This window comes from Schistosoma haematobium, chromosome 7, assembly GCF_000699445.3.
Source record: "Schistosoma haematobium chromosome 7, whole genome shotgun sequence".
Classification (NCBI taxonomy): Eukaryota; Metazoa; Platyhelminthes; class Trematoda; order Strigeidida; family Schistosomatidae; genus Schistosoma; species Schistosoma haematobium.
In genome coordinates this window covers 1,525,046-1,538,372 of record NC_067202.1, presented here as the reverse complement: position 1 = coordinate 1,538,372, position 13,327 = coordinate 1,525,046, and the positions used below count along the sequence as shown (strand labels likewise).

The window sequence follows — 13,327 nt, the reverse complement described above, 5'->3', positions numbered from 1 at the left end:
CCACTGAGGATTCCCATACTAGGACGAAACGCCCGTTCAGTTCTTCCAGGTTTACCATGGTGGTCTAGCTTCAACTGACCCACGATCCCAACTATTAAAATTACTATAGTATCCACAGAATCCCTTCTGATATTAAACAAGCATTATAATCAGAAATGGATGGTGGTTAGCAATGGGATCCAGGGTGCATGTTGCGTCATTTATGGGACTGATCAGACGGATATTTTTATATCCCAGTGTTGATATTCACCCCGCGACAAATATACAATCACGAATCAGGTCAAATGAGATAGTTAAAATGTACAGATAATAACAGGATAAGAAGTCAGAAACAACCAATAAGAATTGAATTTTACAGTACAACCTGTTAATCATGTATGTAGTTCATCTCATAGTTCACTTCTCTCTGAATTTGGCGCTGATGACGTTGTCTAGAAGGACAGTGAATGATCTTCAGAATTTAACCATCTAATTCAAAGAATGTAACGCAACCGAAATCATATCCCTAAGCTACAAATCTCCTCTACCATCTCATCACCTAAACGATTATTCTATATATATAATCTCATTTAAATTAATTTATCTGTGACAAAACCTCTTAGACGAATAAACAAAAGACAACTAAGAAATAAAAAAGTAACATGAGTCTTTCTTGGAGCTCTAACGATCATAGTCAGCGTGTATAAAACGAACAACAGGATAATAAGTAATCAAGTCTATTGTGGGGGACATTTTTTAAGTTGAATTAGGAACAGTGTCTACAGACAGATATCACCGACAGTACTGTATCATTATGAAGTATCGTCAAGAATTAATAAAAGTTAACAATATGGAAAACTAACAAATTCCATTGTTATTTTCTTAAGGAATAATGTGGCAAAATTGAAGAAAAGTTTAAGATTACCACAAGACAGATACCCAGTACTTCTTTGATTGAAGCTGATAACAAGGGATACTAAACATTAGCTCATAGTGATCATCAATTTTTTTCCAAAGATTTCTGTTAGCTACTGATTATTTAGTTAGTAGGCTGAGTCCACTGTCATCAGTTATCATTTAGCTAACTGCTTGTCATAGATAATTTTGTTTATTTAAGCATTAAATTTATTTAAATTTCCCTATTAGAATTTAATGCTCAATAAGAAACAGTATTATCTTGATGGAGTTTTGTTCTCTAAGTTGGATGAGTTAGTCGTGGGTCTTAAATTGTTATCCCGAACGACATCATCAACACAAACTTCAAGTAGAAGTGAAGTGTTCGAATTTCTTCATATATGGCCCATAGCTTTTCCTGTCAGCCTCGACCTTCACTGGTTATTGTTGACCTTTAACCTATCATTGGTCAATTGAAATTAAGAAGTAAACAATAACCATTCAATGTCGAGGTCTACAGGACAAGTTTTGAGTCATATGTGGAGAAATTCGAACACTTCAATTCTACTTGAAGTTTGTGCTGATGATGTCGTTCAGAAGAACGATGAAAGCTTCACGATCAAACCATCCGGCTCAAAGGACAAAGCCCCACTTAAATCATCCACCTCAGCTACAGATCTTCTCCACCATCTCAGGAACAATATCACCCATAAAATATTTTAAAACTAGTGATTACTGAACAGCTATCTTGTTTTAATTTGAAACTAAATAGTAAACATAGTCATTGGTTAAAATTAAGAGAACTAGGTCTCATAGAGTAGTTATAATCATTTAACTAAGATCAGTTAACTTAAATTTTAAGCCAGATTTCCTTTTAAACGTAACTAGTATACTATCAAAATAATCATGGCTCCTAACTCTTAAGGGTTAGATTGTTGAAGACAGTCCACACGAAACTGAATGACCTATCTTTCATACCAGTCACAACTCGTCAAGATGGAATTAGTACAAGTTCAAGGGAAATGATGTTTCTATTAGGATTAGAAAGACAACAACACCTAGTTTACCACTAAGTTATTTTAAGTGGAATTGTCCCCGTTTAGGACATTAAAGCCTTGCATTACAACTAGACATGAATTATACTTTTTAGATGAAAGGGAACAAACGAAAAGTCACTTTTTTTGCTATTTTTATCGATTCTTACACGAAATACAAATGTGTACTTGTATGTGTGTGTGTGTGCATATGTATCTATCTATGTATTCACTCTTTTTACCTGTTACAATAGACAGCATATTAGGTGTAATACGTGAATGTATTATTGATTAGACTTAAACGAATTCAAGAATAATAACGTCCTATAACTATTATCTTATCTCTTACCCTCCTTATCCATCGATAGAAAAGGAATACATGAGAGAAATAGGTGATTAGCAAATAAACAGTAGTGTAGACCTAATTTATATTCCCGTTTATATTAGTGAATAGAAAAGGGATCTATGGGATAGAATCTAGTTGGAGGTAAAGCATGATTACTAGCTAACAAAGAAATAAACAAAAATGTAATGTAAAAACCGATAGGTGTTGAGTTTGAATCTTGCGAGTCAGGACCGTGGATGCAAACTGCCACTGAAGAGTCTCACAACAGGACGAAACACCCATCCAATACTTCCAGGTTTACCATGGTGGTCTAGCTTCAATTGAATCATGATCTCAACTACTAACAAATGTAATTGTCAAGCTGTTGGAGGTTATTGGAGGAAACTCTGCTTGATCTAGGTTTTGTGACAGTTGATACTCGTCAGTAAAGTGTGCCTGTAATTCCAAGGAATTGATGCTCCCTGTAGTATTTGAGGCAGCGTCACCCAACGTCATAGACTGAGACGTTACTAATGAATAGTCAGCCTCATCTTACACTGTAAATCTGGGTTTAGAATGGTTTGAATGCAACAAAAGTGATCAGTTCCATCAAGATTACTGGTAAGCTTTAGTGGTGGCTAATGCTAGTTAACCGAGGTTAGGACTAACACAAGATACCTTATATCTCAACATAGTGAATGAGATGTTAATTCATTCAGACTACTGACTATAATGTAACTTAATAGACAGAATTTAATCCTTACTAAGATAATAGACAAACAAAAAAATTATTACTGACCAGTTAATTGTGAATTTTCATTATCTATACGAGCTGAAAGATGGATAATGTTCTTTAAAATAATTTTTTACTTGTAACAGTATGCTCGCCTAATCTCTATTATCTTTGTCTAGAGCACGTCTTTAATTAGAGATGGATAGTGGCTAACAGTCGAATCCAGGACATGCATTTCGTCCTATTCGGGACATGTCAGCTGGATGCACCTGCGTCTCAGAGTTGATGTTCACTCTGGGACTCGAACCCAGTACCATACACTTCAAACACCGTGTTATTCACTTAGCTACTAATTCCTGCTAGCCATCTGCTTGTGCTATGGATAACGCAATGGCGTTTAAAGCGAATGGAACTGGGTTCGAGTCCCAGGGTGAACACCAAATCAGATGCAGGTACATCCAGCTCACGAGTCCAAAATAGAACGAAATGTGAGTCTTGGATTTCACTGATAACCACTATCCAGCTTGTGAATTCACGCAATATCAAGGCAGTCCGCACAGAATGCACATATGCCAACATGAGACTGATCAAGTGCAGTCCTAAATAACAATGGGAAAATACGAGTATAACAACATCAAGCAAATACACGTTTTTAATTTCTTAAACTTCAGGGTATTCAAGTGAATTATAATCATTTCACATTTTATCATCTTTCGATTGTCGTAGAGTATTTCAGTAATCAAGAGCATTCACTTGAATAAATCTGATGAATAAGAAGAGTGGGATCTAAGCTTCATGATTAGATTGTAAGTTAGAAACTGGTTGACAATCACTGCTGAACTTGTGCCAGCCTGTTGTTATCATGCATAATCAATCTATCAGTACCATAAACATTTGATCTCAAAACAACTACGTACAGTTATATTTAAATATCATGCTCTAGTTTATCAAGATCCATTTGAGTAAAATATGAAGGGTTATAGGGCTGTGGAGATTATTAAGTTTTGATTGAGATCATGAACCGATTGATGTTACATCACTATTGAAAACCTAAAAGCACTAGACGGCCGTTTCGTCATATTGTCGGACTCCTCAACAGTGCTCATCCACAATCCCGCACACGGAATTTGAGCCGAGGAACTTCGGTCTCGCGCAAGAACGCTTAATCTCTAGACCACTGAGTCAGCATCCAACTAAGCATTCAGAATAGTTGATCACATAGAACGTGACATATATATGCATCAATTCCCGCACCATATCAATACAGGGAGATAAAATTATCAAGATAAATGTCAGAGTAGTAGAAGTAGTAACAGTATCAGTGGTAGTAGAAAACAATGAGTATAGATAATACGATTCGAAAAAGAAAGGATAAACTTACAGGACAAAAACTATATGATCATTTCTAAACTCCAAATCTAAGAGAAGATAAAGAGTGGATAGATCTGAGTTACAGTAGACCATATTGAATCATATCACAGAACTTTATCAACCACAGGTTGAATTGTACATATCAGTGTAATCTATGAGGCATATTTCCTCCTTAGAATAGATGTATCATTATCTGCGTCAATGTTACAATCGGGACTCGAACCCAGTACCTTTCCCCTTAGCTACTAAGACCAATTGACTATTCACTTGTGCAACAAGTATGAATTTCAATTTAGTTTGTAATGATTTGTGATTATTCCATTGTTGATATCTTCGACTGAAATTGGATCAATTTTAGAACGACAGGTATTAGGGTTTGAATCCTGGAATGTACATAAACTCTGGGATATAAGTACAACCAGTTGACGAATCCCAAACAGGACGAAACATACATCCTACATGTTATCTTTTCTATACAAATCATAATATTTGTATACATAATAACTAATAATCATGTGTATACACAACACTTTGATACATACCGCTAAACATTTACGATCATGATCATCTAATTAATATAAGTAATATGATTGTATAAATCATAGAGATTAGAAGAGAATATACACTAAACCTTAAACAGATAACGAAGGCAACAAAGTATGTATATACTTGTGTATACTATGCATATAATGTCATCATCATATGATGCTAACTATGAAGATGATTCAATTTTCAGATAGATTACTCAAAAACTAAACATTGAATTACATAACTCCTAGTTTTATGCTTATGATTTAAATGAATGTAGGTTTTCATTGAACTTGTATCACCAATATATACTGTTATTATAATAGAGTATAATAAGATAGTTGAATTAGAAATTTCATATATTGAATTGATTTCAATTATCTAATTACTGAACAGTTGTCTTGTTCTCATAACTGACTCAACGGTGAGTAAGTTTGAGAGATGACTGTTCGAGTTCTAATGAGAAGTCATGATCAGTGGAGTTCAATCATGTCCGACATTAGAAAAATATCGCCAATGCCAATGGAGGGGGTCGAATAATATGATGAATTAGTTCAAACCAGTGTATAATATTGGATGTCACTTCAGTGGTTAGACGTTCACCATGAGGCTTAAAGGTACTGGGGTCCGATTTCTGAAGGATCTCTTATTAGAACTATGCAACTGATCAGTGTTTTTCTGTTCTCAATAGTTGCCCAATCAAAGTCCACCCAAAAAATCGAATAATTTAAAGTAATCAGTGTACAAGAAAAGAAGTTACTAATGACTATCAGTTTAATATGATACTTTGATATAGAGTACTTCATTTGAATTATTAAATACACAATGATGTTGTATTGATTAAACTGGTAATCAGATTGAGACTTTAATCAACAGAGTTCAATCAGCATCAAAATGGTGATCAAGATGAGTGATCAGTTAATGAAGGTTTTACGGCTTCAAATAACGAGCTTTTCATGGAGTTTCGTTCTCTGAGCTAGATTGTTTAGTCGTGGAGCTTTCATCGTTCTTCTAAACGACATCATCAGTACAAACTTCAGGTAGAAGCGAAGTATTCGATGTCGTTCAGAAGGACGATGAAACCTCCACGACTAAACCATCCAGCTCAGAGAACAAATTCCATCAAAACCATCCACCTGAGCTACAAATCTTCTCCACCATCTTAAATACCCAGCTTCGCTAGATTCATGAATTATGTAAATTCTTGCTAGTCGTAAAAATGTACAATACTCGTTACCTACTGTACACTATAAATCATTATTAAAATGTAGATCTATCACATATTAGCATTGGATGAAACTTAAATTTATCTCACATAGTTGTGTTGTTCATTTATTTATTTATTTAAACACATAAATATTGGTACAAGGAGGCACCTAATAGATATGCGCCACATAAATCATTCTATTTGTGTGAGGGCTATGATACTGCCCAGGTGCCCAGACCGAAGCACGTGGTTTCCTTAGGGGAAAGGAACATCCGGAGCCTTCGATATCAAGGTCTGATCCACAAAGTAGTTAAGCAACATAAGGAGATGCAGTCCAATGGCAGCTGGTGACCAACAATTGGTTCATACGCCATTTGTTCATTCAGGATCCGGGAGCACATATGGTTTGGAATCAAGGTTTCCTTACTCCCGTAGATGAATCCTCTGTGTTCACCAACCCGGTTAGAGCACCGCACACCCACTTTCTGTCCTTTTAATTTCATAAACAACACCCCCGCCACGAGAAGGCAATGAGTAGGAATTCTTTGGCAGTGGTTGTATACGCATGACCATGTGAGAACATTTCGAGAGGGAGAGCTAACTCTCCTTACACTTAACCGTACCAGGGCATTTGCTGAACAATTCTACACCCAACTGAAATTGTTGTTCAAGATTACGTTTTATATACATCATTATTACATATCACTTTAGGATATCATTTTGAAATAGCACTTTTAATACAATGTAAAGTTCGGATATGCTTGATATGCATGACTGAATAATCTTCATGTATGTCTATTACAGTTATCTTTTGATTGTAACATATGTTATTGACCCATTTTGAAGTAAAAAAGAAACGTCGGAATTTCAACTATCAGACTCTTACTCAACGATCTAAAGTGTAATAACAATAATCTTGTATTTTATCTTAGTTATAGCTGGCAATTTATATTAGTGACAAATACTATCGTATAATCAAATACACCAATCTGTAATGAAAAAAAGACTTTAACAAGAAAGGAACCGTTGTTGACGAACATATCAGATTTCATTATATAAGCGAAATAAATTTTGAACGACGAAAAAACGGTGAGACTATAATTTATGAACGAACCAATCAGATTTAGAATAATAGGTCTGGGATTTTGGCGCAAAATTCATTCATTTATTTGGTTAAATAGAGTTTTGGCATTTTAATTGATGTCAGTTCTTGATGAAGATTCTAACATTGACCATTAACTGTATATTATAATCCTTATTCCTCATACAGGTTTATAATCCTCATTACATTCTAGTTACTAGGTGGACATTACGAATGTCACTAAGGCATCGTTCAAAGCGTGATCCATAAATGATAGTCTCATCATTTAAAGAAAGAAAAAAAAAGAAAAAAAAACGTGAATTCAATTTCATTCACAACTTACACAAAGAATAATATTCCATTTGGTTCATAAGTAGAAAATTTAATTTCAAATGATCTATATAATTCAAAATTCCATGTATCAAATCGTACAATTGAATCATCTGTACCCATAAATGTAATCGGTACTGGTATACGTGAAAATTCTGATTCTAATGATGTAAAACGTTTATTTGATGAAGTTGGTCCAATAATAAGTTGAGCTTTAGGTAAACGAAATCTAACATCTGTAATACCAGTTGGTTGAATAGAATCTTTCCAATTAGGATCAATTAATACATTTAAAAGATTAACATCTTTATCACCTTTTCTTGTAATTTCAGCCTAGATTTAAGGAATTGATAGGTTGATAGATTGTAAATGAAGATAGAAAGTAATTAAAAAAAATCAATAAGAGATTGTTAATTCAATGATTATTTGACATTGGAAAGGTTCAAAAAGCCTATACAAGCAAACTAGTGACTATCTGGACTCAGTAGCTAAGTGGATAACTCGATGGTGTTTGAATTGAATGGTATGAAGTTTGGTTCCTGGAGTAAATGTTAACTCTGGGATGGTGGTGTATCTAGCTGACAAGTGCCAAAAAGGATGGAACGTGCATCCTAAATTTCATCGCTAACGTCCATCCATCTCTAACAATGATGTTTATAATCAGAGAAAGGTTTTGTGGATATTACAGTAATTTTAATAGTTGGATCCATGAATCAATTGGAGTTAGACTACCATGGAAAACCTGGTAGTACTGGACGGCCGGTTCAGTGGTCTAGTGGTTAAGCGCTCGCGAGGAGGGACCGTGAATACGCACTGCTGAGGAGTCCCGAACTAGAACGAAAAGGTCATCCAGTGTTTCCAGGTTTTTCACGGTGGTCTACCTTCAATTCATTCATGGATTCAACTATTAAAATGATGTTTATGTAAGGATCATATATAATTGGTTAATAAAAGAAGTCATAAATATGTAGAACTTATGTAAAACTAAGAGTTTACTGTACTGGAGAATGAAACTATGGTTACTGATTGGAATTAATGATGGTGATCTAATATCTTGTGAATTGGGATTGTTGAATGTGAAACCGATAGTATGAAGATAATCCACTCAACAGGAAGATAATGAGTTCCATCCGTGACATGGTTGTGTTAACACACTTATTCAGTATTTCCATAAAACGTTAAAACAAATGTCCACTGTATTCTAGATCTGCACCAATATTTAGCAAAATTCCATTATGTAATATATATTGGAAATTGACTGAAGATAGAGATATAAGCCACTGGATACCAACTCAGTAGCTAAATAGTCGCGAGTTTAACTGTTAATGTGGACGTGGATAGACAACGTTGCTTAAATCCATACTGGGATGAAATGGGTCCCTAATCCTTGCTGATATTAAAGGGTTATCTAACTAAAGTCAGTCCATAGTGTAAAAACTCATTTTCAAGAAAATTCTATTCTTTTAACTTCTCATGGTATATCATATGACGGTGATGAATGTTCTTCTCTATCTCATTCTACCAATCACAACTGTAAATGTTTTGAAACTAAATTAGTTCTGTCAATAAAATATGTTACTGTAATGGATTGTAGCAATTACTAAATGGTAAGATTAATATCACAGATTGATCTTAAAGAACCATTGAAAACTAAGAAGCACTAGACAACTGTTTTGTTCTAGTACATGACCCCTTCCATAATCGTTGTTCTTTTACTTACTCTCGTGGAGGAGCATAAGCCGCCCACCAGCATAATCGTTGTTCTCGATTTAGTTAAACCAGTAGACTTTAATTGACAGCACAATGAAGTGAAGGATCATGTTGTAACTTCCACTTTATTCCCTATTTACATGGAGCTGATTGACATATCCCTGACCATCATCAAAATTGGCTCTCAAATGAAAAATAAACTTTTGATTAGTATTTAACTCTTATTAATTCAGCCTCAATCAACTAAATCGAATGAAGAGCATAATACTATGGTGCGATAAGCCAATCAGATATCAGTCAAATGATAAGCATACGCGGTTGGTCCTGAAACATCTTTCTTTTTTAAAGAAAAATATACTATTGATGGGAAATATGACTTAAATCTCTAAGGGACCAGTGGAGTTCAACAGAATCTGTTGTGAAATAGTAACTCACTGAAGATAGTGGTGGGTGTGTCACTCAATTTCGTGGGTTGGTTGAAGTTAGACATTAACACCGTTGGATGCCGGCTCAGTGGTCTAATGGTTAAGCACTCGCGTGCGAGACTGAAGGCCGTGGGTTCGAATCCCGTGATCATGATCGTGGGCGCGCACTGCTGAGGAGTCTCATACTGGGACGAAACGTCGTCCAGTGCTTCCAGGTTTCTTATGGTGATCTAGCTTCAATCGACTTATGATTTCAACTATTAAATTTTATATATGTATACGCGTGTAGTTAATTCTCGATTCACTTGGTTAGAAAACAATTTTCTTCTCATCCTCAGTCTTCTCGTTCATACAGCCGGATGATTTAGCGAATAGAAACCTTGTTTATCAGCATTATAGTCGAATATCACTCAACACAACACAATTGATTGATTTTAAGAGAAGTAGTAATGTTGTAGACGCTTAATTTGCACTACATTGATATGTCTAACAGAAAATTATTGAAAAACATTCAATTTTTTGTAAACAAACAACTTACCTTTGTAATACGTCCTTCAAAAGTTCTATCGACTTTGCCTTCAGTATCTTTGATTGGATCAACTGACCCACCAAGATAAACTTTTCCATCAGTCGACACTAAAGGTGCTCGACCAGCGATTGATCTACTTGCTTGGCTACGATGATCAAGTGTAATTGTCAACTACAGTGAACATATCAAATGCGTAAAAAAGTTGAAAATAAAAAAGGTTGAAATTAACTTTAGATCTTACGGGTTGAATAACAGCATGAAATACAAACAGTGGAGAAGATTTGTAGCCCAAATGGATGATTTTGATGGAGTTTTGTTCTCTGAGCTAAATGGTTTGGTCATATAGCTTTCATCGTTCTCCTGAACGACATCATCATCACAAACTTCAAGTAGAATTCTACTTGTAAACAACTAAACAGGTAGAAGTCTACCTAAAGTTTGTGCTTGTGATGTCGTTCAAAAGAACGATGAGAGCTCCACGACCAAACCATCCAGCTTAGAGAACAATACTCCATCAAAATACAAACAGTAAAAATCTGGAATTAACTACAACTACCTTGTATTATTCAAATGTATTGAGAATACAATGGACTGAAAAACCATTACTATATCACTAATGATCTATTGAGTAAGGAAGTCGGATACTATAGATTTGTAAAGCACATAGGTAGTATAGAATTTACATGAAGAACATTGTCATATCTGAGGATATCAGTCATAATTAAACAATCAGTTTAATGAAGCAGTATGCTAGAATGCACCCTGATCAATCAATAAATGAAGTTTGATGGAGGAGATTGTTAAGGTGTCCCAAAGTATTCTTCAGAAAAGACTATAGGAACCCAGAAAACACTAGGGGAACATTTTACCCAATCAGCATTGATCAGACCCTCTCAGAAACATCTAGAATGTGAAGAGTCACGTGTCACATTTCTGATTAAATATTTTCTATGCCGCTTCTATATTTAGTATGGTTCCAGAAGCCTAAGGTCATCTGTAATATTATACAGACCCTAGTTTTTCCGTACATTAACTAACCTTTTCTCTTATGTTTACTTCGGCTTACGGTTATTAGAAGAGGCTAGGAAAACAGATCGGGCATTCGTTTAGCAAGACTTATCAGAAATAAAGCTAGGAGCAGGCTATTAGTTGAAGATAACCAATCGGTTTATGAGACTGTTAATATTCATCGATTGAAATGGTTATGACATATGCCAAACCATTCCCTACCTTAATAAACAATGTAGCATGGTATAGAATTCAACTGAAAGAAAGACAAGTGTGGTCAAATAAAGACATGTCATCAGTTCATGAAACCACTGACTATTGAAATGAATCATACAAGTAATTTCAGACTATCATAAGAATGATGCTGTTACTACATCTTTTAATCTAACATTTGCCCTGACAATTTCATGTTAGTGTACTAATATGATATTGGAAATAGAGTTGATGCACAAATGTGTCAGATTCTTCTTTTTGTATAAATGAATAACTAAGTAATTGGAAAACTGACTAGAAGCATTTGTTAACAAAACGAGTTGGCCAATCGATCAAAGACACCTCAGTAGTAATTAAACTAGGATTTATTCACATTCAATAATCTGTGTTACATTTTATGTTGCATACGTTAATGGTTCAAAGAACTTCTCCAATGAAGAGTTCTTTATAAGGGATGAGTGTATATGCGTTTGAGAGAGAGAGAGAGAGAGAGAGAGAGAAATCCTTCCAGTATACTTCCTGACTGATAAGTCTTTTGTTTCGACTTACATTTAACCTTGTTCCTATTAATCTCTGCAATAATGTACATTGTGCTTATTATTTTTCTAATACATAGGTTTAGTTCTTCATTCGTTTCTGTTATTTTATGATGCTTCAGTGAATATCTGAGAATGTATTTGACTTATTTGAAGTCTTTATTGAAGCCATCCTTGAGTTGACTAATTTATTTGATCGGTTGTATGCAGAATATCATTCGAAGTTTTTTTCAGAAACAACTTTCCTCTTCGACAAGTAATCAGTTTTATATCCTATAACAAACTATTTGTTTCATTGTAGATCAGATTGAGCAACTTTTCCACGAATATCTCCTTAGTTATATAGTATGGATCCGGTATTGTTGTTATATTCGTATAGTGGAGAAGATTTGTAGATCAAATGCATGATTTTGTTGGAGGGACTTTAACCTCCCTATAACTTGAAGTTTTATGTAGTAAAATCAAACAACAACTACCTTCAAGGTCATCGTGAAGGCTCAAGGAGTTAGGTAAATGAATATTCTAATTCATTTCATGTTTGGTGTATTCGATTTTATGCATTATGGCAATCATCACTGTCATCGGAATTTCTTTAGAGACAATAAGGCCCTGGATTCGAGTCCCGCGAGCATAGATCATGGATGCGCACTGCCACTGAGGAATTCCACAATAAGGATGAAAAGGCCGTCCAATTCTGCCAAGTTTTCAATGGTAGTCTAACATCAATCGATTCATGATCTCAAAACACAAAAACTTAACAAATCTCCACAACTTCATACTTATAATAATTTAATTACAATAGCATATATGTATATAACTAATTCCAACTTACATTATCTCGATCTCGAATAAGTTGTAAAACTTGCGGTTTTTCTGGAATTAATGATGAATTTAGAAATATCTCTTCAGTTACTGTACGTTGTGCTTTACCAGTTTGATCAGTAATTGCATATATATAATAGAGTAATGAATTCTTGAATTGTTAAATGAAGAAAGAAAAAAAAAGAAATGAAATTTATAATTAGCAAATGATATTTAAGGTAGTTTTGAAAATAGTTTATGTTGTCATGGTTACTGTTACCCTTTGATAATTTCCATTCATCTTGCACATAGAGTAATTATGTTAAATCAGGCTGGCTAAAACACTAGCTCTAAAATAGAAGTATAACGCGTTGTTGTGTGATGTGGAAAGTTCTTGAACTGAATGTCTGCGTGATGAACAATAATACTTGGATCGTGGTATACGTAGTTGACAAGCTCCAAATAGGACAAAGCCAGCATCCTGGATTTTAATGCCACTATGCACTATGTTAGGAACATTGTAATCTTTCTTCTAAATATGGGCATTAAGAGTAGAAGATACCCGTAAATTACTAGTATTTGACCACAGATGTCCTAGAAATATTGCTCGCATCTGCTCGAAT

At 34.7% G+C, this 13,327-nt stretch overlaps 1 protein-coding gene across 2 annotated transcripts in view; it reads right to left on the bottom strand.

Moving 5' to 3' along the window:
* Window positions 1-13,327, bottom strand: part of NRXN3_5 (Neurexin-3-beta) — a 175,215-nt gene that overhangs the window by 115,906 nt on the left and 45,982 nt on the right. Inside the window, exons 4-6 of one of the 2 annotated variants that reach the window (XM_051217780.1) lie at window positions 12,736-12,876; window positions 10,156-10,317; window positions 7,496-7,815 (exon numbers count right to left, since the gene is read on the bottom strand). In XM_051217780.1, the coding sequence (XP_051064203.1) occupies window positions 7,496-7,815; window positions 10,156-10,317; window positions 12,736-12,876 (623 nt within the window). Of the gene's footprint in view, window positions 1-7,495; window positions 7,816-10,155; window positions 10,318-11,306; window positions 11,446-12,095; window positions 12,877-13,327 lie in introns of those variants that run through there. The other variant, XM_051217779.1, reaches the window with a different exon arrangement.